At 38.2% G+C, this 25,676-nt stretch overlaps 1 protein-coding gene across 10 annotated transcripts in view; it reads left to right on the forward strand.

Annotated features, from left to right (window-relative positions):
- The window catches only part of sash1a (SAM and SH3 domain containing 1a), a 275,012-nt gene that overhangs the window by 230,291 nt on the left and 19,045 nt on the right, over window positions 1-25,676 (forward strand). For all 10 annotated transcript variants that reach the window (XM_059512644.1, XM_059512645.1, XM_059512647.1 and 7 more), the window contains 6 exons: window positions 7,830-7,958; window positions 19,312-19,362; window positions 19,588-19,637; window positions 24,495-24,532; window positions 24,783-24,869; window positions 25,201-25,313. In XM_059512644.1, the coding sequence (XP_059368627.1) occupies window positions 7,830-7,958; window positions 19,312-19,362; window positions 19,588-19,637; window positions 24,495-24,532; window positions 24,783-24,869; window positions 25,201-25,313 (468 nt within the window). The remainder of the gene's footprint in view (window positions 1-7,829; window positions 7,959-19,311; window positions 19,363-19,587; window positions 19,638-24,494; window positions 24,533-24,782; window positions 24,870-25,200; window positions 25,314-25,676) is intronic.

Raw genomic sequence — 25,676 nt, forward strand, 5'->3', positions numbered from 1 at the left:
AATTCCTGACTGTATACAAACACATTTTTGTTAATGACATTTTTAGTAAACATGTATAGGTATCACATACAGTAGACTAGTCATTATTGAATTCTATTGAAGGGTTTTATTTTCCAACAGTGATGACTTGATGATAGTATCTTTCATTACAAAGCAACTTAATAAATAAAAAAGTTGAAATATTGATATAAATTTAACTGATGAAACGGATCACTAAGTGTCAAGCCAGAAAAAAACTAGCACAGCTGTGTTAGAAATGGGTTCCCATGGAAAATGGTCAAATATACAGTTCACATACACCACAGTTGACCAATCAGAATTAAGTATTTTAGAGCACATTGAAATAAATATAAGAAATGTCTTGATTGTGTGAAAAAATGGTTAGACATGGTTTCAGTTTAGCTGACCATAAGACGGTCTGGGTCATTTTACTTTAAACTTTTACAAGCCTTTTGGACTTGCTAGTGAATGAAATGTTATTTTGGTGGGCACTCTGTCTATAAAAGTAAGGTTTTATTGTGTCATTAACTAGATTTTTGAAGTTGCAAGATCATTTTTGCTTTAAGTGCATATATTGCTACATTTGAGGTAGTGTTTAAGATTGACTATCTTATGCTAATGATGATACCAGCATTTGTAGAACTGGCAGCTACTGAGTTGTGAATTAAAGGTCTGAACTACATTCTGAGGTTAACCATTGTGCATGCCAAGCTCATAGATCTCTCTTAATGAGAATAACTCTGTCTGCCTGTCATTGAAGTTCGGTCTGTGTGCGCAAACCCCATTTATATGTGGTTTCTCTCATCTAAATTCATTTCAAAGTCAATTAACAGCCTGTCACCCTCATTTCAACCATCTCTTGGATTTGTGTTATGTTGGGGCTGTGAAGGTTTTAAGGAGAAAATGATCTGTGAAATACAGTTTTGGCATCTTAATTGTTTGCCTTATGAAATGTTTCTTAAATAGGAGCAGCTTTGTTGAAGCTTGAGCTACAGTATTTGCATGTAACATACAGTAGGACACCATAGATTTGAGAAGCTTCTTACTAGCTTGTTACCAGATTTAAACAGTAATGATCTTAACACTAACTGGAAAGAAAGCAAGATAGACACTTTGCATAAGGCAGCAGTGTTCAGTAATGATATGTTTGCTTCACCATTGGACATTAGACAATGTGTGGGAGAGTGGCTGGGCACTTCTGCAGTACTTAAGCACGTTGACAGTAACTGCTTTTGATTTTGGATGAGCCATTGCTCCCCGCCTCTGATTCCAGTTAATTTAACACATTCTCCACCCAGCATGCAACAGGCATTTCTCTCTCTCTCTTTTCATCTCCTGTCCTTCCCTTCCTCCTTCCTAATGCTTCAATCAGCCCTCTGTGGATATCCTGAGGAAGCCACCCTAATGAGGATGCGTCAGGACCCCCTGACCAACTTCTGTCTCACATCCTCTCTAACTCAAATACACCTCATGTCCACTTCTCCCCTCCAGGGCGGTGCCACACATCTCACAACACCTACGTCAAGTGACTTCCCCTTCCCCACGTTACTTTGAAGAGTGTGAATCATTTTTATTAGTTTGGTCTCCTTTAGTCTTTAGTACAAGGCCATTAACACATTGTAGTCTTTTTGATACAGACAGGCTTCATGCTTTCTGATAGGGGTGTGCACGGATAGTCGAACATTAGAATATTCGTTCTGCTCTAATTATTCGATAAATAAAAATGATATTCGAATTTAAAAAAAAAAAAAAAAGTTCACAATAAAACCTAATTTGGTCACTTTCTGTGATTCTCCACGGGATATTTGAAGGTGTATGCAAGCAAAAAAATTTAATGAATGAATAAGGGGCCATTCACATATCGCGCCTAAAAACGCATGGAAAACGCTAGGCGCGCTTTCTCCTTCTTTCCAAAGCGCTCAGGCAGAAGCGCTCCTGAGGCGTCTGGCGTTGCTAAGCAACAATGACGCGCTCTCTCCATGAAGACGATTTCAGCAAAGGATAAATGGATTTGCAGCACAAAAAAATCGCTTTTAGTAGCTCTGCTACTAAATTTATTTCAAAATGGCAATCCATATACAGCTATGATCAGCTGTTCCTTCATCTTGGCTGAGCTTTCAACGTTGTTACGGGAAAGGATGAAGCTGAATGTTTAGTTCTTGTCACATGACCTGCGGTGCGCTTGCGGCATTCTGAAAAGTAGAGATGTTTTTAACTCGATGCGGTGCGGATGCGCCTGGAAAAAACGTGTGCGTCGCACCGCGTGCGCATTGCGACTGCGTCGCTTCCAGTATGAGCGCGCATACCGCACGCCTACATTGGAAATAACGAACTTGAGCGCTAGACAAGACGCGATATGTGAACGGCCCCTAAGAACTGCGGTCTTCTACAGTACTTCAAATATGCCGTGGAGAATCACAGAAAGTGACTGAATTCAAGAACATTGTTGCGGCATCTCTCAAGCAACGAATAAACACTGCTAACTTGGAGAATGCAGTGAAAACTCCTCTTCTCGCGTCTGCCCTAGACCCTCGGCACAAACATCTCAGGTTTCTCGATGAAGTAAGAAAAAAACCTTTTTTGAACATTATCAGAACATTTTCCTTGATGCGAGAGGTGCGGATGCAGCCGCCGACGATGAAGAGGATGCAATGCCCACTCATAAGAAAAGGCTGAGCCAGTTCTCCAGCGATGATTACAGAGAGTCCAGCCGAAACGAGTGGGAAAAGTTCTTGCTGGAGCCATGTATTCCACCAGATGAGGATCCCATTCAGTGGTGAAACGAAAACACGAAGCGCTTCACAAAACTTATTCGCTTAGCACACCGTTATTTGTGAGTCCCAACAACGTCTGTGCCGTCAGAGCGTGTTTTCTCCGCGGCCGGCCTTATTGTTAACAGACTAAGGAGCCGACTTTCCCCCGATCATGTTTACATGCCCGTATTTCTTAACAAGAACATGTAAAACAATAGAAAAAAAAATATTTGCTGACAGTTTAAAAGTTTCAAAGTTAAGTGTAGGCTGCATTCTACAATAGCCTAATTGCTGCAGGCTTCTTTACGTTTTTTCTTTGTTCACTTTTTTTTTTGCTTTTAATCTGTACTTTTGTTTGTTTGCACGCATTGTTAAAGGTTTTCAGCTACAAAACACGATGTGTAATGTTCAAGCTTATTGTGTGTACGCTTGTTCAAAATGACGGAAACAATAAATGTTGCTGAAAAATAACGTCTGTCTCATTAAACTTAATTTAAATAAACGAATATTCGAATATTTGTTTTTTTGTGAGCTCAAATATTTGAATGTGATATTTGTGATATTTGTGTGTATGTTTTATTCTGAGCTTAGCAATAGTGTCAGGACACTGTTTGTGATGTTTTATGTTTCTCTAAGAGGACACATTAAACTTGTTTTGTGGTTTGCTGTGTTACTCATTATTCCAAGATTAGCAACTATAAAGGTGTTTTATACAGTCTCCACTTACACATAATAACAACTGGAAAACCCAAAAACAAAAGCAAAATGCTGTTCAGCCTTAATTTTCTTTCTTTCTTTCTTTCTTTCTTTCTTTTTTTTCTTTTTTTTATAATTTAATAATGTTGTATTTCAAAATAAATTATGTCAAAACCTAGGCTATAGACTGCACATTTTTCATTTACCTGATGCATTTATTAAAATAAACTTGAGGAAGTTTGTGAATCCCTAACCTATGAAAATGTTTTACTAAAACTCAACCTACTGTTTTTTTTTGATCCTCAGTTTAGAATGCACTCAACACCATGTGCAGTGCATGCTTCACATGAATTCCTGGAATTGGTCGACACTTATGTCACAGTGCAGAAGCATTGGATTCAAGACTGTGTCCAAAACTCTAATGGCTCTGTAGTCTTCACGCTGCATTCAGAATGAAATGTGTTTCCTTTGATTGGAGTGTTTAGAAAAGAACAGCTCTTATCAGATCTGCTCGCTCATTTCACAATGGATTTTCTGTATGAATGCATTTGAGTTTTGTTTTGGGCCTTTGAAGAATTAATGGTTTTGGCAAAAAAACTGTTTCCTCTCTCAGTAAAAGAGCCAGCAGGGGAAATATCCTAATCTTGCATTGTTTTTGCAAAGCTCAGCCGTAAGTCATTGGAAGAATCTACAAATGGCTTGAAGTCAGTTAATATTTTCTTTCTTATTTGTGTAGAAGTGTAATCTAATAGGCCTTTACACTCTGGGAATATTATGGGAATTTTGTGTCCCATAATGCTGTTTTGGAGCAGGTGGGATAAGCAACTGAAAGGAATGTAGAATAATAAATTGGCTTGAGTTTGTGAGAAATGCATCTCACCCTTAGATTTTATTTTTTCAATATTTTACACTCTTTTCTTTCTCTGATTTTCTTTCTCTACCTCATAGCAGGCATAACATTATATTTGTTACGATGGCCACATCAAAGATTTGTGGATTACTGAACAGTGGTTTCATCTGAGGGAAGTATGAATTTGCATTTGGCTTCTGAGAACAGACGGCTTCTCATATTTAGTGCAATTTATTGTAAAAGGTTTTTGTTCGATTGCATAATGTGGAATCTTTCTCTCTTCCAGTCATTGAAACCCGTTCCTCTCGTTTCTGTCCCTGTCCTGGAAACAGACGTTCTCGACAAAGAATGTTATTGCATGTCATTACACATGTTGAGATCAGTTCATGTTGTGGGTGGCTCAGGACCTCGAGTAGTGTTGAAGTTAGCAGATTCTGGAGAACTGAACTAATTAGGTGTTGTATACTTTTGAGGAGTCAACAGTGAGTAGAAAATACTCAGGAGCTACAGAACTTAAGTGTAGTCTCCTGTTTTGTGCTACAGTTACTTATATCTCACTTCCTTTTATCAGACAGAGTCAACCCAATAGAGCAAACAATTTAGGAATTATTAGTAATAATATCGGTCTATGAATGTTGTTCCAGCTGTAAATTATAAACACAAGATCTGGCTGACTACACCCTCTGACAGCCTTAGATTGTGCTGATATAGCTTAAAAAAATTATTTCTTTCTGTTGTAGCTTTCAAATCTAATTTATTTTTGCATGTACATTTCAGACTTTATTTTTGGGTGAACTATGTCTTTTCTTTTTCCCATCAAGCAGATAAATGTCACGTTCCTCTTGTCAAACAAGTACCAGTCCCAAAATGTGGTTTTCTGGCTAACCAACTTTAAAAGAGGTAGTTCAGATAGATCTACATTACTGGTTGAGGTAGGATAGTGAAACAGCAACAGTTTGTGTTGGTTTAAGGTTAGTATTTACCGATGGTATGAAGAGGTCTGCATTAATTTGTGTTGAGAAATGATTTACTCTGGAGCTCTAGTTACAGACAGAGATATAGCTTTGGGAGTTTTAATGTTTGGCTTTTTGGGCTGGACAGCAGAGTTTGGGTGGTGCTGTTTGTGTGCTCAACAGTGATTCATGTTGTGAAACAAGACGCATTCCCTCTATTCTTTTTAAGAGCTCTCCACTCATGTGGAGCTACATTTAAGTAAGAGGCAAACATCTTCTGTCCTCTACATCCTTTTACAGATACAGACAGATGAAGCATTTGAGCTTTGAAATAGTCCATCGGTTAAATACCCACCTGGAAACAGCAGACCCACACTCCCTCACTCTTATTAAAGTAGAAGATTGCAGCATTACCTCACCGGAGGCCAGGAATGTGTGGAACGATAATAAGAATATGGGAGGCATGTGCTGTACAGATGAAGCTGAACTAATTCAGATCAAAGACCACTGCTGCTCAGTGTAAGCCTGAAGATAGATGATAGATTGATGGCCTGCCCTGTTCCTCATGTATATTATATATGTATTATGTATCTCTTCAGCCCCAGGAGCAAGGTTGAATATGTTATATATATATATATATATTCTTTCCTTTGATGTTGTTACTAAACTGCAAGTTTGAGTTAGTTAAAATGTATTTATATATTCCTATAAATAAAAAAGTGGTTTCCTTCATGCATCCCATTTTTCTTGAGCCTTTGCTTTCTATATAATAAAATTATCTAAAGTTATGAGACCAGTTTTGAGACTGGTATAAGTTTTTGGCCCTTCCACCCATCACTCAGAGCTAAACACAACCTCTGGCCTGTTATTACCATCCCAACCAACACTATGTACTTGAAAAAGCTTGGCTAATGGCAAAAGAAAAAAGCCTGTGGCCTAGTTGCTGTTGTAAAGTTTTTATTTAGTCCTAGTTCAACTGTTATATCTCTCTTTATCAAGTATCCTAAAGGAGGATGTGCCTTTTTTTTTCGTTTTGTTTTTTTACGCATCTAACAACAAATCTCACATATTCCCATCAAGTTTTGTCTAAAAGCTGGAGGTGCTCTGCAGGCCAGCAGATCGAAATGCAAAATCTGGAATTTCTCACAGAGAGCAGCGTTCCATTGGGAATCTCAGTATTCTGAGATCATCTGTTTGGAGTTTTATTGGAATGGATTGGTTAAAAGGCATTTTGTGGAGAACGAGAATACCTTTTGCATTTAACCCTGTGAATATTATTTATAAGACATTGTTTATTTCTAACTCAAACTACACTGTAAAAATGTTTTCTAAGATCTCAGCAACATTATTGTGAGTTGTATGTCCTTAGCCTGAAATGATTTTAATTGCTGTTTACAAGCACAGCCAATGTCTGTAATATTCACCAGTTTACCAGTGGGTGTGTTTGAGGCCCTGGTCTTTCTACCTCTGGCCCATACACACAATGACAGGATATATGTGTTTATCAGCATGGTCCTGAGCAGGAAGAAGGCCTTTTTGTGTTTGACTTTTCATTCAACAGGACTTTAAAAGGCATGTAGTACAGCAATAGGAGAGATCCAGCCTAGCCTAGAACTTAGATACAACAAACATCGTCTTAAATATAACAGAATCTTCCATTTAAGAAAAGAAACCGTGCCACTTGCCGCTGTTGGGGTATTAATAGTTTTCTAAAGACGTTGAAAGAAGCTAATCTCTAGTTTTGAGTAAAGAACATTCTTATTGTATGTTCTCTTTCTGCAGCAGTCTGAGGTCATTTGCTGTATGTGTATGTCACGAGCTTGTAGGAAAATGGGATACACCAACACTCTCTCATGCTGAAGTCAGAGCCAGGCAGCACCACTGTTGAATATGTGCACTCACAACAAGACGGCTGCAAAGGTCAGAGAAGGTCATAAGGGCTGATCCTTTTGCGCTTGTGTGTTGTTTATAAATATGTGTTGCACAGAAAATGCCACCCAGCCAGACGTAAAAACTTATATTCACTAAAATAAATGTAAAAATGTTCTCTGGCACTACCAAAAAAAAAAAAAAAAAAAAACTTGGTTGTAAAAATATTTTAATTAATTTGATATGATTTGATTATAAATTAAAACTTTTTTTTCTGGAAAATCATGCCACTCAGTGGTCCATCCTTGGCCCAGATAGTGTACGTGGCCCAGTAAAATCCTGTGGTCTCAGCCCAGAGTGTGGTATTGAGTGAAAATAATGGAATGTGAGGGTTAGATTTTTAGTTCAGCTTGTATGTGACTGTTTGCTTCGTCGGAGCAGATGTGTGCAATGTGTTCCGAGTGTGTTAAGTCCTTTTTGGCTGTCTCCGCTCTTGCGATCCTAATTAAAATCGTGTGCCAGTGGCAAGTTTTTAATGAAGCTCTCCTACAGCTCTGCTCGTGTTTGTTTGTGTTTTTGAGACTGTGAGGGGAGGGAGGCTTATTAATGAGAGATGGGATTTAATTGTAAAGTGTCAGACTAAAATTCTTTGTCTTTTTAAATAAAAAGCCATCAAAGCTTTTCTCATTCATGTCTCTGTTTGTGTAGGATGGCTCTCTGGATAATATAGATGACCTTGCACAAGAGTACTCGGAGTACTACAACACGCACTTCAGCGACGTCAGCGATCGGATGGAAGAACTACGTAAGCGGCAGGTGTCTCAAGAGCTAGACATGGTAAGTTCAGCCTCAAACATTTATACAGCCTGAATGGTACACCTGCATTTCTACAGCTGTGGATGTGTTTGTTTTCTAGAATGACCAACAATGACCAATATGACCAATAATTCTTAAGAATTGTTTATACATACTTTCACCATGGATGTAATTTATCTTGGCATGTTTACTGCGTTGACATTTAAACCAGATGAGTTTATCTGGCAGTCATTAGCACTGTGAAACATTTTTGGGTCAGGTGGAATTTGCGAGTTTGTTCTTATTTAAAAAGTTTTAGCCCTTTAGTCACATGGTCAGCCACTGCAACATAAGCTAAAAAAAAATGCTGAGTATGCCTCTTTTCTTTTTTGCTTTTCTGAAAAGCATTTAGTTTCAATTCTTAAAAATGATCTAATTTATAGTTTTTGATTATAGGGTAAAACAAACTTCACTCTCTGACCTACATACTGTTTTATACCCTTGAGTTTGGCCTTAATAAATAAGGAAATTGAATGCTAAAGCTATTAATGCTGTAAGGTCTACTTGTTATTAAAGTAACATTGTTTTAGCATTAACCAGCGCAATAGTTTCCCTTCCATCTATGTTCCAGGGACAGTGAACCACAAGCACAGCTAATCACAAAATGCACTTATTTCTTTCATCACTTGGTGCTACAGAATGGCCATTGTAAACCTATGAGCTAATAGAAGGAAACGCTTGTCTTAAACCATTACAGAATGAAGACAAATGCGTTCACCCCCTGCCCTCTCTCTATACGTGTTTGGATTGTCTGCGGTTCTGTCAGTGCTCTGCGTTTCTCGTCTGGATCTCAAAGCGTCTATGTTCTCAGGGATGTAGGGTAGTGGGCCACCCAGAGTTGCTAAGAAACCGCCGGACTCATTATAAAATGCAGCTGTGGTTGGCATGGTCCAGTGATGGGATTTTGAGAGAACGAAAGAAAACATTCCGAAAGTCATGCTCAGCTGTGGTGATGGCCTCAGACAGGAACCAGTCATTCTCAAGGTTTGGAGAACATTAGGTACGCTATTGTGTTGTATTGTTTCAATGGATTTTCTCTCAGAATTCTGGAATTAACTGTACAGAATCAATGCCACTGTGCACCACTATCTAAAATAACTACACCAAATCACTGCTACTGCAAAGAACTAGCATTGCCTTTACTGTAAAACAGGGTTCTTCAATAGGCGGCCCGCTGGCTGAGAAAATTTTTTAATTTTAATTTTTTTTTTAAGATTATCACTGTCATATTTTGTATGTTGTTCCTGCTGCGACGTTGCAGAAAATAAAAAAACATTTCTAAAACAGAATTCCGTGTCACTTATTGTCACGTGTCGCAGGTGGTTAGGACAGAAACTGCATGGAAAATATACTTTTTATTGTGTCGCGTCATGTCTGGTTGGGACACATGGTGTCAGTTTGATCCCCCCCAAAAATGGAAGTATAAAAATATTGCTGACAGATCTAATAATTGAATCCGCAATTAGGGAAAGTGGAGAGAAGAGATCCAGTCTAGGAATGAGCAGGAACAGTTGATTTGAATTGCAGAAATGGAGATCCAGATTTTTTGTTTGTTCATATGTTTTTAATATTAAACAGGCAAAGTTCTTCTGTATCTAAATGCAAAAATGTTCATAATTGTTTGAATTAAACAGACTAACTGGGGGAAAAACAATATATTTATCTTGTGACCATCTTTTGATTTATTTTAACAAAAGCAACAATAATATAATAATAATTATATATATATATAGATAAGATATATATAAGATAACGAATTTAAAACAGAAGTGTCGCAACACAAACAAGTGATGACAATGCGCATTCTGTTGGTTTGCTTAATTTTACAAGTGCACAAATCTTCTGTTTTTATTGTGAGTGTGCACAAATAAAAGTAACACTTTTGCGTATTATATCTTACTCCAAAAAGGTTTATTATTATTATTATTTTTTTTATGTCTCAGCTGTTCAATCGCGCTGGTGCCTCACGCTCACCAAGAGGATGATCTTTTCCGTCTGTATGCGAATGCGTGTAAAGTAGTTTAAATTATAAATAATAGTTTAACTTTCAAATACATTGCAAATATGGACAAATTTGGATTTGTGCTGAATGAGACATGAACAATAATCTCCAAATACACCCAGCCAAACCCATGCTTGCTCCATCCTTATCTACACACACAAAGCCCACTCACGCAAAAAATTTTGATGTGAGAAACAGTGTGTTTTGCTGCAGCAGCGCCAACGAGCGCAACGAAACCATTTCAAGAAGCGCGTTCAGCGGTCTCCGTGCCGGAAAACAGTCAAACATACTCTTCATTTTATCAAGTGAACATAATCACATCTAGGGCTGGGTATAAATTTTCTTTTTTTCGTTTAATCGTTTTTTAAAATGTGGTCGATTCAAAATTGATTCTCAAAGGCCATGTATCGACTTTTTTTCATATTTCCGCAGACATTGAACGTAAGATTAGCGTTAATCTAATTACAAATCTTCTCCACTAGATGTCACCCTCTTATGTGCCTTGTGCGATGTTACCAACGAACCTGTCATTCATTCATTCAGTGCTTAAAGCAGTGGTTCTCAACCCGCGGCCTGTCACGAATTCAAATGCGGCCCAACATATGCTGAACACACACACACTTTGTTTTACAATTAATTTTATTTTTTACATTAATTGAAAACAATGTAGGCTACTAAAGAAATATAAGCTATAGCCTAATGTTTTTATGTGAAATTATTTAGTTTTTCATAAATTATTTTCAGACATGAGTAGACTTACTCACATAACATTACGAACACATACAAGCGCGCACTTTGGCAGAATTCAATTCAAATAGTCATCAACAGCCATTAGTTCGGTAAAAGGGAGAAAAAAATAAATGTGGAGAATGCCAGAGACTGAACGCATACAAAAAAAGAATAGTCGCAGTATCAGTAGTGAAGGATGATTTTCGGTTTGCCCCGTATCTCACTTGAAGAAGTTCAAGCAAATGGAAACACCATATACTACGCAGCAATCATCCTTAATTGAAGAAATTTGGCAAAACATCTCTGGAGAGAACCTCATATTATTAAATTCGAAAGTGCTTTCCATATTTGGATCAACATAGGCTACATTTGTGAACGCACATTTTCTGCAATGTCGCGCGTCAAGTCATGCTCCCGTGCGCGTCTTACAGACTGCATCTTAAAGCCTCTTATACTTTCTGCATCCACAAGTCCGCAATGGACCGCTAGGTAGACGTGATGTAAAAATCGCCATCGGAGAGTGTGTGCCGAGGCTCTGAGCAGACGACCACGCAGAGAGGTGCGCGTGGTCAGTAGGCTTCAAAAGCACAATTACACATGTTCAGACAGTGTGAAGAAGCCCATTGCCAATCGAACCTGCAATCCGTCAATAAAGAATATAAAGACAGCGATGTGCAATAATTCTGGGCAATTGTTCGTTCACATGTTTGTTGCAGAGTGGACCAGCGTGCGCATTCGGAAGTATAAATTGAAGAAGTCTGCGTCCGTGCTGACCGTGTACGCGTCCGGATTGCTCATGCGGAAAGTATAACACAGGCTTTACAACCGCAACTTCATTGTGCTGTTACTACATCGAGCTGAATTTCACAAAATTTTTCAACTCCCGACAGAATCAAGTGTTTTATTTATGGGGAGTAGAATTATTTATTTATTTCAATTAATCTAATCGATTAGATCATAATATTAGGCTATAATATTATAAATCATGTTGGTTTGTATTGGTGATGTAATGTGTAAATTATATGCATGCGGCCCGCGAGACTTGCACTTGGACCATAATGCGGCCTGGTGGAAAAAAAGGTTGAGAACCACTGGCTTAAAGGGTTTCAGGTGCTTTGTCGACGTTGATGCCACCTTCACATAAAAAGTCAGAGGTATGGAAGCATTTAAGATTTTGTAAGCAAGACGACGACGATAGTGTTGTGGACAAGAACAAAGCATTTTTCTTCTTGCATCAAACTTGTATTTATTTAACATAATTGTATGCATTTGAAAATTAGAGATGGGTTCTGTTTTAATGTACCCAAGTGTACCTAAAATAAAAGTTTAATATACAGGTTTGTGGCTCTTAATTTCTTTTTATTAATTACCCAATTGTAAACTTATGTTCACTGTTCTTTTTTATACGTATAGTATTTGTATTAAATCTATATTCATTGACTTGAATCGAGTATAGAAAATCGAATCGAAAATTGAATCAAGAATCGGAATCGAATCTATTTGAGAGCTTGTGAATCAAAATCGAATCGATCTGGAACATCTGAATCGATACCCAGCCCTAATCACATCTATTAATTGTATAATCCTGCTACTAGCATTTTATTCAAACTAATAATTAATTATAATTCTTTCGGGTAAGAAAGCGTATTTTCTAAATATTTTTTTGAGTGGGTTTTGCACATACTGTCATACCGGTGACTGTGTGCTGCTGCCATTAGACGCATTTTGCAGCATCAAGGTTAATTATTAATCAATTGATTGATCATTCATTTAAACGACGATCGATCATGGAAATTATTGAAAATTGACATCCCTAGTTTTATCCATCTCCTCAAATCCAGTATCCAACTCCACACCCTGCTCTGTGTAAACCAAACCAAAGCAAAAGCTGGTTAATGGCTGAGCATAGCACAAAACCTGGCTGTACCGTCCCACCTAAATCAGCACTGTGACTCAGCTGTGTTTGTTTAGTAATCCGGATTCATGCCTCTTCAATGCTAGGGTTCTTTCAGAGTGCGCTTTATGAATATTAAACACTTTTTGAGTTCATCTTTACTTTAATGCCATATCTCTTCCCCTTTAATTAGCACAAACTTAAGGTAGCCACCAACAAAGGCAAGATAAAGCCCATGCAGTGAGAGTCAGATCTCACAATGAGTTGAGTGCAAAAATAGGTGTCCCCTTTCAGAAAATGTCAGTGTGATGCATCAAAGGACTTTGTGACAAATCCTGAGCAGAGGGTAATGATTGTCAAAGGAGGGTTTGGTCTGAGGCTAATGGGGCAGGAGGAAGTGTTAAATGGGCCTAGTAGGTCATCTCTTTATGTATTTAGTGTTGCTGGTCTTGCTGTGCCATTCTCGGGAGTATCATGGAAAGGACAGGGGAGATTGGAGAAGCTGCTGGATGGGGGAGATTCGGTTAATGGGAAAAGGAATGATATGGATAGCTTTGGGAATTTTTTAGGAGCTGTTTTGCTTTCCATATGCAAGTGAGGGAAAAGCATGCTTGTTTTGGGGCTCTGCAGGTCTACACAAGTTGTACTGGTTTGTTCAGTTACACAGATGGTTTTGAAAACTTGTCATTCTTCTGCCACATGGATATGCTGTTTTTATTTGTTTATTATTATTTTATTTCATAAGAAAATATTTTTTTCATATTTACACAGCCCTTTCCTGACACTGTCTGGGCTAATTCCTTTGGGAAAGAATAGAAATTGTGAAACAGAAATGGGATACTCGTTGTCCAAGCTGAGTGGCTGCTGTCCAGTCTGAGGGCAGTAACAGGTGATTATCCTCTTTTGGATTGGTGGTTTAAAGGCCACATTAATGGCTTGATATTTCAGCATTGCGTTGAGAGACATGACGTTTGCATGACCTTTGAATTTTTTGGCACTTAGAAAAGTCAAAATGCTAGTACTCCCTATCATTGTCTTTCAGTCTTCTCTCTGTTCTTTCTGATCCTTTTCTTCCTCATATCCTCTCACTAATTTCCATAAACACTGTCACCCAGCTAACCTCTCTCCCAATGGCACGTAACCCTGTTTTAGAGGCCAAGCTGGCAATGAGCCCTTGGCTTTCTCCCCTCAACCCAAAAGAGGGGAAAGGTCACCGGTTTAACCAGAGGCAACACTGAAGGCTATTGTGAGCGAGTCCCGAATGTTGGGGTCTATTCATACTTAGACAGAATGTATCTCTGAGCACATGCAGGAATCCACAGTGAAGGACTTGTATCCTGAACAACATAAAATGAGGCCCATGGTTTCCCCTTCTCTGCCAGCTGACATCTTCAGAGGTGAAGTCCATGTGCTATTTGAAGATGTCTGTCACTTTCTCTTCTCTATTTCTATTCTCTGGTTTAGTCGTATGTACTCTCAAATGCCCTAGACATTCCCAAGTCCGATTTGAGGATTGATTTCGGTTTCATTTCCTCAGATATCGCCACAGAGCTGGTTCAGGCTTCCACATTTGCTCAGCACTCTTCCTCTCTATCTTGCTGTGCTTTTATAAGAGCTACCCTGATGACAAAGAGTTAGGAAAACATCCTCTACTCAGTGTGTTGAATAGATAAACCCCACATTTTACCTAGAACAAGCTAGCCATGTTGCTATTTTGTCATTTGTCTTCATAGCCGTTCATACAGAGACACTCTCCTTTATTCCATTTGCCAGACAGAGAGTCTCTATCAACCACACAATGCGGCTGTGGAAAGCTGTTTGTGTTATTGGGTTTTAGCTTGAGTATCAGTTTTGAAGGTGGAATAATAACAGAAAACATCAAGCTGAATGGCTTCTCTTCTTTTTAAATGTATTTATAAGTATTAATTTATATATATTGAATGTATTGCATATTTACTAATATGTTGTTTATATAAAAGTAATTTCTTCAATAAAAATGCATGTGGCTGAGCTACTGTCACCCTACTGAAACTAGGCCAGTTAGTAGTGGGAGTTACTCCACAACACTTGGTTGATATGAATAACATGTTAATTCTGTAATTGCTCTTTTGAGTCATTTTAATCAAGACTCTGGCACACCCTTTGTTTTAATGGTTTTTAGCTCTTCTGTCTCTCTCTTTCTCAGGCTCAGGCTTGTTGTGGTGATTTACTCAAAGGCATGTTGTGGCATTTTGATTTAATTCCTGTTGGTGTGAAAGTAGGTTATGTTATGGATGTGAAACTTTGTTTGAGGGGGAACCCATATACACGCACACAGAAATTTGCAGGTGACACACAAAGATAACTTAGGTGTTGCCCACAGGTCTGTCATGATACTGACATATAATACTTAACTGTTTTAAAAGTGCTTACTCCAGCATGAGAAACAATGTTTTCCACTCCCTCTGACTGGTGTTTTCAGGTAGATACTGGAATAGTGGACCCACAAAGCGCCACACACTGCGAGTGTGTAAATGTGTGTGGTGTTTGTGTTTGATCAGTAGGAATGGTTAGTCTGGTTCTACAAGGACACTTTCTCTAGCTGTTACTAAACCAAACGTCTCTCCTGATTGGGTAGTAGGAGCCAAGACTCTCTCCCCATGAGCCAACCGCATCCACCCATACAGGCGTTTTTGCTGCCAGCCTGACTGTGTGTGTCCTGCCCTGCACACTGGGACTCTGTATGAATTTGTCTAAAACACCTCATTAGCCTCCTTCAGTTTGTTTATTCCCACCAGCCATCACGCCACATCTATTGGCGCTTTTCCATTACCAGTACCAACTCGACTCGCCTCGGCTCGGCTCGGCTCGCTTTTCGCTCTGTTTTCCATTGCAGATAGTACCTCCACAATAGTACCTGGTTGTCATAGCGACGCTGCAGGAAACTGCCGTGACGTAATCTTCTACGCGACACACACCCGCTACCCACACACACAGGACAATGGAGGAAATCGAGTGCATGTTGTTTTTGATCCTCGGGATGTGGCTGTTTCTCACAGCAAGAAGACAAACGTTGTTTCAGGAGAGGCTGAGGGCAGCAAAACGAAACACTGCTGAAAAAACTATCTGGATACTATTGCTGGCGCGTGTAATGATGACGCAGTGAATAGTGACGATTCTCTCTGACCAATCAGCAGTCTGCTGTGTTTTCACGTCACATTATAGTATCGCCTCAGCTCGCTTGGAACCTCGCCGGAGGTGGTACGAAAAAAAGTACCTGGAAGCCGGTACAGGTACAACTTTTACATAGTGGAAAACCAAACAGAGCCGAGTCGAGGCGAGCTGGTACTGTGTAGTGGAAAAGCTACACAGTAAACCATAGTAAAACCATATGTCTGTCTCTGTATCTCCATTTCTGACAAAATTGCTATTCCAAATCGTTGCAGCGATCTGTCTGCATGCATTGGTCAGCTAACTTATAAGGCTGCATGCTAACTGTTGTGGAAGTGACTGATTTGAAAGGCTCTGCTGTGGATGCTGTTAGATGCTTAGCTGTTTCCAGTAGAGTTTGACATTAGCATGGTGCTAAGCTAAATAACCATACTCCAAGCACAAAAAGTGGAGCATGCAAGATTTTGGAACAAAGCTAAAGACATTTCCAATAGAAATTGAATAATTTTGCCTCATTTTACTGTCAAGGGTGCAAGTCATAACAGCTGCACGATTAATCTAAATAAATTGAAATAACGATTTGGCTCATTGCGATAATAAATTAGAAAAAGCTGTCATTAAAAAAAATATTCACACTACATCTTTGTATATGTAAAGACACTGTTCTTTATTTTGTGTTTTCAGTGTTGCGGTGTTAACAGTAAAAGATGTTCCACATGAACCCAAATTAACAACAAAATAAGTTATTATTTTGTTAAATACTATTTTTTTACAGCGAAATATTATTACAGTAATAATAGTTCTTATTATTTTTATTTAGTAGTAATTTATTTACATTCATTGTAATTTATTTATAATTTATTTTAATTATAATTATAATAGTAATTGTTTTTTTGTTTTGTTTTTTATAGTTATATTAGTAAATGGCAAATATAATGGCACTGTGCAGTCCTACACACAACCATACAATGTTTTTTTCACCCCATCAAAATGAGAGAAGAGGTTTATTAGAAATTTTTTTCCCAAAAATGTGCAGCCTACTGTTTTTATTGAAAGAGAAGTTTACATTATTACCACTATGATGGACTTGGACTGATGGTATTGTTTTAAAGTCTCTTTCTTTTAATAGTAATCTCAATCTCTCTTCTAAATCACTCCAGTGTTGCTTAACATCTGTAAAGGGCTTGAATATGTTCTGACAAAATCATTCTTAATTCAGGGAGTGGCTGCATTATCATGCTTCAACATCTTGTAAGGTTTTTTTTTTTGTTTTGTTTTTTTGAGTGTGCACTCGGTTGATCTGTATATATGGGTGTAGGTGTATCCAGTAGTAACCGTGTGCTGTATATTAAGCCAAACCCATTCCCAGCATGCACAGGGCCAAATCCAGTCATGCACATACAGTCACAGACACACAGTCGCTCATCAACCACAAGCTGCTGGACATCACAATGAACTTTATATAGCCAGTCATTAAGTGGTTGTCTTTTAGCTCTACACATAAACATGTCCCATGTAGTGGTATAAATATTGACACATGTTGAACTAAACTATGTCAAGAGGTACAGTGTCTGTCTAGTGTAGATCTGTACTATTGCACGAGTTGTTGTGAAGGCTGTGAGTGTGTGTCTGTGGGTCTGTGTGAGTGAGTGCACACAGACACAGAGCATCTCTTTGTGTGGATATGTGTTTTGGATGACACTGCCAGCAGCAGTGTGTACAGATGATTCCGTGTGTGCCAATGGGAGCATGTGCCCAGTGGGTATGGGGCAGTTGATGCCCTGCTGCTGATGATACAGAACACAGATCAGCGTATGTGTGTTTACTTTGGTCAGTGTGTGTTCATATGCGAATAACTTAAACTGTGGGCTCACTGTGTGTGTGTGTGTGTGTGTGTGTGTGTGAGTGAATTCTTTACTACTTAGAAGCTTCCGGACTTTACCAACACACCACTGAGCGCTAAAGCAGGCGGATGGAGTGGCATAGAGACAAAACACACACAAACAGCCATCCTGATCTAAAAACAGTGCTTCTCTCTTATGAAAATGCTTTGCTTGCAGGAAAAGAGGCTTGAAGATTACTACTGTGATAACTGAGGGTCTGGACACAAATTTTCCACTGTACTGTCAACCGCTTGTGTTAGAGGGCCGTTTTCATTCAAACATAGTATATCTCTATCAACATTCTGTCATAATGATATTTAATAACTATATGATGCAGCCCTTGCTGATTGTGCTTTTAAACTACAATATAGGTGTTTTTTTATTTTTTAAATAATTTATTTGAGTTTATAAGGCAAGATAATTGTTTTACTAAACAAAGAATCTCCAGATTGCACAACAGAGTGCATTTTACAGAAGCCCTTGAGCTATGAGGCATTTTTTTTCTAGAAAAACTGCTGATGCGCACTTTCACACATACACAGATATGTGGAGGTCATTGCACGAGCAGAAGTCTTGGTTTTGAGAAGTGAGTATTGAGAATGAGCAAGTAGTGATATAGAGTGTGTACTGGGAACTAAATAGATGTTCCCATCAGTCTCCACTCGGGGTTTCAGAATGGCTGACAATACATGCAATTCTACAGGCCAGGGTTACTAAAAAATAAAATTGGTTGAACCAGCACAACCTTGCCTGCTCAACTAGGCTATTCTGGCTGGACACCTACCAGACCTGTAGCTTCGACACCTTGGCCAGTTAAAAAGCAAACAAACAGGCTGGGGAAGCAATATTCCTACACAATGAGGTTACTTGTGAAGTGCAAGTTCTTCTTGATTTACTTGTTCATCCCTCTAAAAATATTTGAATTTGAACTTAAGACGGTTGACAATATTTTTTCCATCCAAGATGCAATGTATGTCTGAATACATATAAGAACTATTACATTTTTGTTTTTATAATTAACTTTTAGTTTTAATTTATTTTTGACACGTGGAACTGAGAAATAAATAAATCAGAATTTCAGGTTAAATTTAAAGAACAAAAAGTGGCCAAAAAAATCTCAACATAAAAAATAACAACTTTTTTTTATTTTATGTATAATGCATTAAAATACACATCACACAGTTTTGTCTTTTGTATTCCAAGTAAAAATTATTAAATGTTAAAATTATATAAAATATTTAATTTATTTGGGCATGAGGAAAAACTACACTTTAACTTAGACTAAAAGTAATTGTGCCCAAAATATATCTCAGTAGATTTCAGTGAACCTGACAAAGATGCATATCAGTGCTTTCCAGACCTGAGATTATTTTGACTGTTAGTTATATAGTCAGGTGCTGATTGACAGTGTTGGTTTGTACCAGGGTTCATGTGTGCTGTTTTTCCAGTAGGTTTAGCTAAGTCCACATGTTAATGTTTTTCTTTGCTCTCTTGTGCAGCTGCACTGGACCAGCAGGTTCAGTGCGCCTCAGGTGATTTGTGCATAAGGTTCAGAGGGTGTGGCTTTCTTAATCACAAAACAAGCTCTTAGCATATGGGTGTGTGGCCCTACATTAGCAGTAGTGAATGTTTGTGTGTCCTTGTTCCTAACCCTCCCTTTTTATGTGTGTTTTTCAGGAAAAAGCAGACACCAGCTTAAACTCTACACAGCTACGCTCAGACATCCAGGTCAGTCGACCCACATTGCTGTGCATATCTGCTTTCAGACATTCGCACAGCTGCAGTAATCACGATAACTCACTGTTACAACACAACACCCTTTCATTCACAATGCCTCAGTGATAAATCAGCAGACTTCATGCTCAAATTACACTGATTTGTGTGTCATCATCAGTGATTGAAATCCCTGTTTGTAATTGCAGTAATTAACCACAGTGTTGTCTGCGTCCACAGGAATCGTTCGGCATCAGCAGTGAGGTGTCAACTCCAGAGACTGAGAGAAAGTAAGAAAATCTCGATGCACTCAGTAATGTTTAGTAGCTGGTTCTGTACTTACTTTTACAAAGGTAAACAAAACTCATGAACCAGATCTAGGATAGTTTTTAATATCTAAACCATCAGCTTAATGGTTTACCCAAACCTAAAGGACCGTTTGCAGGCTTTTGGAATTAAATGCGACTGCTGATCTCTCAGATATATGATCACACACATCCGATCTGTTCTCCATCCCCCATCTACCCGTGTGTACGAATGGGTGTGAATTCCTCCGTTTTACTTCTTCACATCTTGGTGCTTCCAGGCTTCCTTCCTTCCGTACATTGTTGTTAGGTTAGATGTTTAAGATGAAACTCGCTGATTAGAGAGAGGAAGAAAAAATTCAGACGTAAGTGAGACTCGGATTATAGTGCACAAGGGTGTTAGTCAAGATGACAAAATGAACTTTCTTTAGCATTATTGCTTAAATCTAACACAATGACATAATCTGTGCCGACATTGTGTAATTGACAGATCAGTTTGCCTAATTTAAAATGTGTTAGTCATGTCGTGAATTTCAGAATACTAGAGTTTTATGTGAAGATGAGGATTTGAAATGAATGATGTCAGTGTGTGTCTCCATGCGTCTTGTCCGTGTTGATGGGATTTTCCTGTGGGGATGAACAGCCCACGTGCCATGGGAAAGATAAAATTCTACCGCTGTCATCCACACCCTCTGGAGAGTAGTAGTATGCTTGGATAAATGTAAAACATATGGAGCTGACACATCTTTCATCATTTATATGTCTCTGCGGTCCTATGCACATGTGGCTAGATTTGACTGGTACTCTGCTTTGTGATGCCTGTGAAACTAGCTTTGACTGACAAAAGCTAGCTAAAATTTTGCACTCAATGTTTATATTTAAAAACATTTATTGATTTAACTCTTTAACCGGTTTGTTTGAATGGATTGATATTGGATTGATATAATTTGTTAGTTCAACAAAAAAAAATTTAAATGGTCATTTTCTCATCCATATGTTGTTCCAAAACTTTATTTTACGGAACACAAAAATATATATATTGTAAAGAACATTGGAAACCAAATATCATTTTAGCCCATTGACTTTTTCAAAAACAAAGTCCTCTTAAATCCACTCCTGCAAGCTCATGTTCATCTGCCTTCACTTTTGACCGCATTGCCCACATCTCAAAATGACATAGAATCTTTAAGTATTATGTGAGAGCAGATTTGATTCTTTCTGCCTTGATATCTAAATAGAAGCAATATGTTAGATGTTTGCCATATCACAGTTAAAATTGTAATCATAATATTTGTCATAATCTCAATATGATTTTATGCAGCCCTATTTCGTGTCCTATTCTTTAGAACTGTCTGTGACATTATCAGCAACGTACCATACCGGACAAAACAGTCTGCCAGACTACCCAGACTTCCTGTCTGTATGATTAGAAGAAGCTTTGGCCTCCAGAAAGGCAACCCAGAGAACCCGATGACAGTGAGAGATGTGTGTGTGTGTGTATGTGTGTGAGTTTAGAAGCCCCTTCATTCTTATGTTGGCAGAGTCTTCATCCAAATAAATGCTGCTTAGTTTGTATTTCAAATAAGTTGTTCTTTTGAACTTTCTATTAATCAAAAAATAAAAAGAATATATAATTTGTTCCACAAAAAAAATATTATGCTACGAAATAACATATAAAATGTATACATTAATAAGAAATACCAAAATCAGCTGTATGTAGCTTTAACATGCCTTTTTCTGAATTCTATTCTTTTCTCATTATAGTAAGGTGGTAGAAATGTAACGTGGTACAGAAAAAATTTCTGAATGTGTGGCTTTAAGGAAATCCCTCAAGCTCCGTTTACCATGACTTCTAGTGAAGGTCATTTCCTGGACACTTCCTTTGCGATCTTTGTGTATGTGTTTTTGTGCTCAATCATATATGTATTCTGAACTCCAAAGCCAGGTGTAAGGAAGCAAACCAACCAATCACAGGACACCAGGTGCACCCTGGGATAGCAGTGTTCCTCTTCATCAGCAGTTTGACTAGAGGAAGAGGAAGTCAGACCACTCCCAGTGCTAAAAGAACAGTGAACATACATCACTGATGAGAACTACATGATGTTCCTCTTAAATCAATGGTGAAAACATGTTGGCATAGTAATATGACTGATCTCACACTTTGGAAGGCCAGTTTTGATAATTCTGATAACAGACATGCGAAGACATAAGGTATACTAGCTACATTCACAGCAACAGAAAACATTTGTCTGATTCAAAAAGAAAAAGAAAAAAAGAAGCTATATATGGTTTTGTTCATTTCATTTTGTTCAGGTTGTAAAGGAAATTGACAACCATATTCCATAAACAAAGTGACTTCTTTAAATAATCAAGATTCACAACGGAATTTTGCGTGCACATTTGGTTGATACTTATGATCTATACAAACACACTTTTCTTTTCTAGGGTTGCACCCAAACTAGAAAAAAAATAATTGCGAATTGAAAAAAGCTAACTCTGAAACATGCAGCACATACTGTACATTTATGCAGCCCTATTCTTGGCAGTCTATTAATAATATTAGGGCTCTCTCTCAGGTTATTAAAATTGGTCAAACTGAGGTTTATGTAGTTGGAGAGGAAGTCACAACAGTAAAGTAGGTTGAATCAGACTTTTTAATTGCATGTCTGAGTGTTTGAAACCAGCAGATGCTGCCCAAAATTGTTTCAAATTGACAAAAAAACTAAAAATTAAATCTACATAGATGTAGTTACTGTCTGTTACTATGGTTACAAGACATGATTCAACCCAAACAACTTCTGTTGAGTCTTTTAGTAAATTCAGTTTTCCATCCCAAACCTGCCTCATATTAAATTGAAGAACCCGGTTGAATTGTGTGGAGAAAGTAAATATTTCAGAGTGAAGTGTTCTTCCATCACATTCTCTGAATAACAATCCCAGCAAGCCAAGGATTCCTCTGTCAGGAGAGAGTGGACATGACAGTTACTCGCAGTGAAGGAATGCAGCCAGCAGGGCTTATATTCTGCTAGACACATACCAATAAAGACACAAGACACTCTGCGAAATGAAAGAAAGATTTTGACGGACTGTAACATGCTTTTATTGTATGCTGGTCACACTGTGCTCACATACATACAGCTCTGGCAATGGAAGAAATCCTGAATGGAGCTGCTCTTCAATAGGGCCTTTTTAACATGAGATGCAGTTAGCAAACAAGCAGGAGACTCCCTTTGGATTCTGTGGGGTGAATGAGAGGTTAATCAGAGAAAGTTTGTGTTGCCATGGCTGCATAATGATATGATAATTCAGGGAGGCCTCCGTCATGTCTTGTGTCTCAAACACTCACTTGGGTAAAAGAGCAGCATTGACGTCTTTATTTGGTCAGAGTGCAGTGGACGTCCTGAAATATGCAAGAATCTGTGTTTTTAACACAAGCACATTTTCACAGTCCTTGTACTGACATGTAACATCTGACCTGACACTAAACACGCACACACTGTTCTCTTGAGTGTGTGTAGATACTGATAGCTTCAGCAGTGAGAATGTCGTAGATGTATTTGGGACACATGGACAGCATACACGCATGCAACCGTAAGTGTTTAAGCACGAGTGACTGGAGAAAACCAGACCGGAGTATATAGGTGCACGCAAGTGTGTGTTAATGTATGCTTGCATGCTGGTGTCAGTGTTTACTTTAGTGCAGACTAGATTGAGTTTGTTTTCTTAACCCAAGGATGAGCGAGAATCCACCACCCAAATAAGAAAAACACAACACATAGCCTTGCATACTTATGTTCATGTCCTCATCTGCAGAACAAACTCTCGTTTGAGGCAGAATGTTTTCTTTGGGTCAGTGAACAAAAATCTAACATAACTGTTTTCAACAGTAATAATAATATTGATTGATTTGTGACGGATCATGTGACCTGAGGAGCAGTGGCAGCTGAAAATATAGCTTTGCCATCATAGGACAAAATAGAATTTTGATATATATTAGTGAATAAAAAAGTTTTTTTTTTTTTTTTTATAATATTGTTTTTATTGTTTTTTTTTTAATCATATAAATGCAGCCTTGGTGCATTTAAGAGATAAAAAAACAGACTCAGATTGTTAAATGTGTTAATGCATTTTTTAAGGTAATAATAAAATATAATAAATACAGAAATTGGACACGAGCACACATTCTGATAAATGTATTTGTCCATGACAATTAGTTGCTCAGGTAACTCATCGCCTGGACTGATTTAGAAAATTTGTATAGAAGAATATATTAGAAGGATATAGTAGTATGTAAGAGTTTCAAAGCTGATGTGTCAGTATTAGAGTAGGATATAATTAGACCAAATTTATTTTCTCAGCTTCAATATGATATCTGAGAGGTCTTGTACTGTATGCTTATGCTTTGACTCCATAAATGAGCTCTGGTGTGTGTTAGATGTTTGTTATTTTGGTATTTTCCAAGGGCACTGTGCCTCAGAGGAACGAAGTGGAAATATAAACTGGCGGTGTCTGTCCTGTGGTGGCTCTTGTTCCCTTTTTCTCCCTCGCTCACTTTCTGTCTTCCTCATCTTGTTTTTGCTGCATCTCCAGAGCGTCTGGTCTGTGCCCTGTGAGCCTCAGGAGCCTGACATGTGCTCTGTGAACAGCACCACACTGCCCTCTGCTGCCTCAAATCAAAGACATTCCTATACATTTGGTTAACACAAATCCACCTGCCGCTTGTACATGCATATATCATGTCAGTAGGAGATAAGGCTGTATATGAAAAATGTAATGCTCAGTGCTGAAATATTGAAATGTTGTATTAAAAGTCCTAATTCCATGTTTTCTGGTTTTCATCAGAAATCCTCTGCACAAATCCAGCTCTGAAGATGGATCAGGTTTGTGAAAACTATTATTATGATAATCTTTTGGTGGTTCTGAGGAAATTCTATTGGAATTATTTGGTTTTATACCAGACTGGGTTCTCTGTAAACACTAAACGTCTGTTTTGTAGATGGGCAGATGTATAGATGATTATAGGTAATAGATGTAGAATCAGTCATTTATGTAAAGCATTAAATGTAGGTATGTTTTTACAGTTGAAGAGTTTGATGGGTCCTGATAACTATCTCCTCTCTTCACATACAGGAAAATGGGACAACAAGAAGAAAAACAAATCCTTCTGGCAGAACTTTCGAAAGTCACAGAAAGGGGTCACAAGGCAAACGTCAAAAGGTAATGAAAACGAACTCACTCCTCCCTTCAGAACTCTTCGCTCACCTGTTTTTATTGTTCAAAGACACCACATGAGAGAAAAGATGGGCCACTCATAGGAATGTGAATAGAAGAAAAAATACATTTTAATATTGTGGCTTTAATTACATCTTTCACTTAAATAGACAGTTCAATGAGCACCACTCACACACCACACCAATTTACTGTTGTCAGATATTATTGCTGATTTCAAAATGACAGTTAACAATACGATGATCACTGAATGAATTAACTTGGCCTAAAGAGGCTTTCTCTTGTTCTTGTTGCTCACCTTTGACCTCTGACCCTTCAGGAGAGGACATTGGCTATGTGGCCAGTGAGATCACTATGAGTGATGAAGAACGGATCCATCTTATGATGATGGTGAAAGAGAAGATGATCACAGTGGAAGAGGCACTGGCACGGGTAAACATACCCCATCATCCCCAAAAAATAACGCAAATGAGCTTTCCCGGCTTACCTTCAAGTTTACTAACCTTACTTACCTAGACTGATGCCCCCTGCTCCTTCCTTCCTCCAAACGCACATACACACACTTACATACAGATAAATACATGCGTACTGAACCTGCATCTGAGAGCTGCAGTAGATTTCTTGTTTTGTTGAGATGAAGGAGGGTCTTTGGTGTTTAATTTCTGACGTAGGATTAGCTGGGATTGGTTTGGATAGGTTTCTTCTGTTCTTTTTCACTGTTTCGGTGTGTTTTGGGTTGTAGTAGGTCTCTTTTTCCCACTGTCATTTTGGTTTGAGAACATGATAATGATTATT

Source organism: Carassius carassius, chromosome 27, assembly GCF_963082965.1.
Source record: "Carassius carassius chromosome 27, fCarCar2.1, whole genome shotgun sequence".
Taxonomy (NCBI): Eukaryota; Metazoa; Chordata; class Actinopteri; order Cypriniformes; family Cyprinidae; genus Carassius; species Carassius carassius.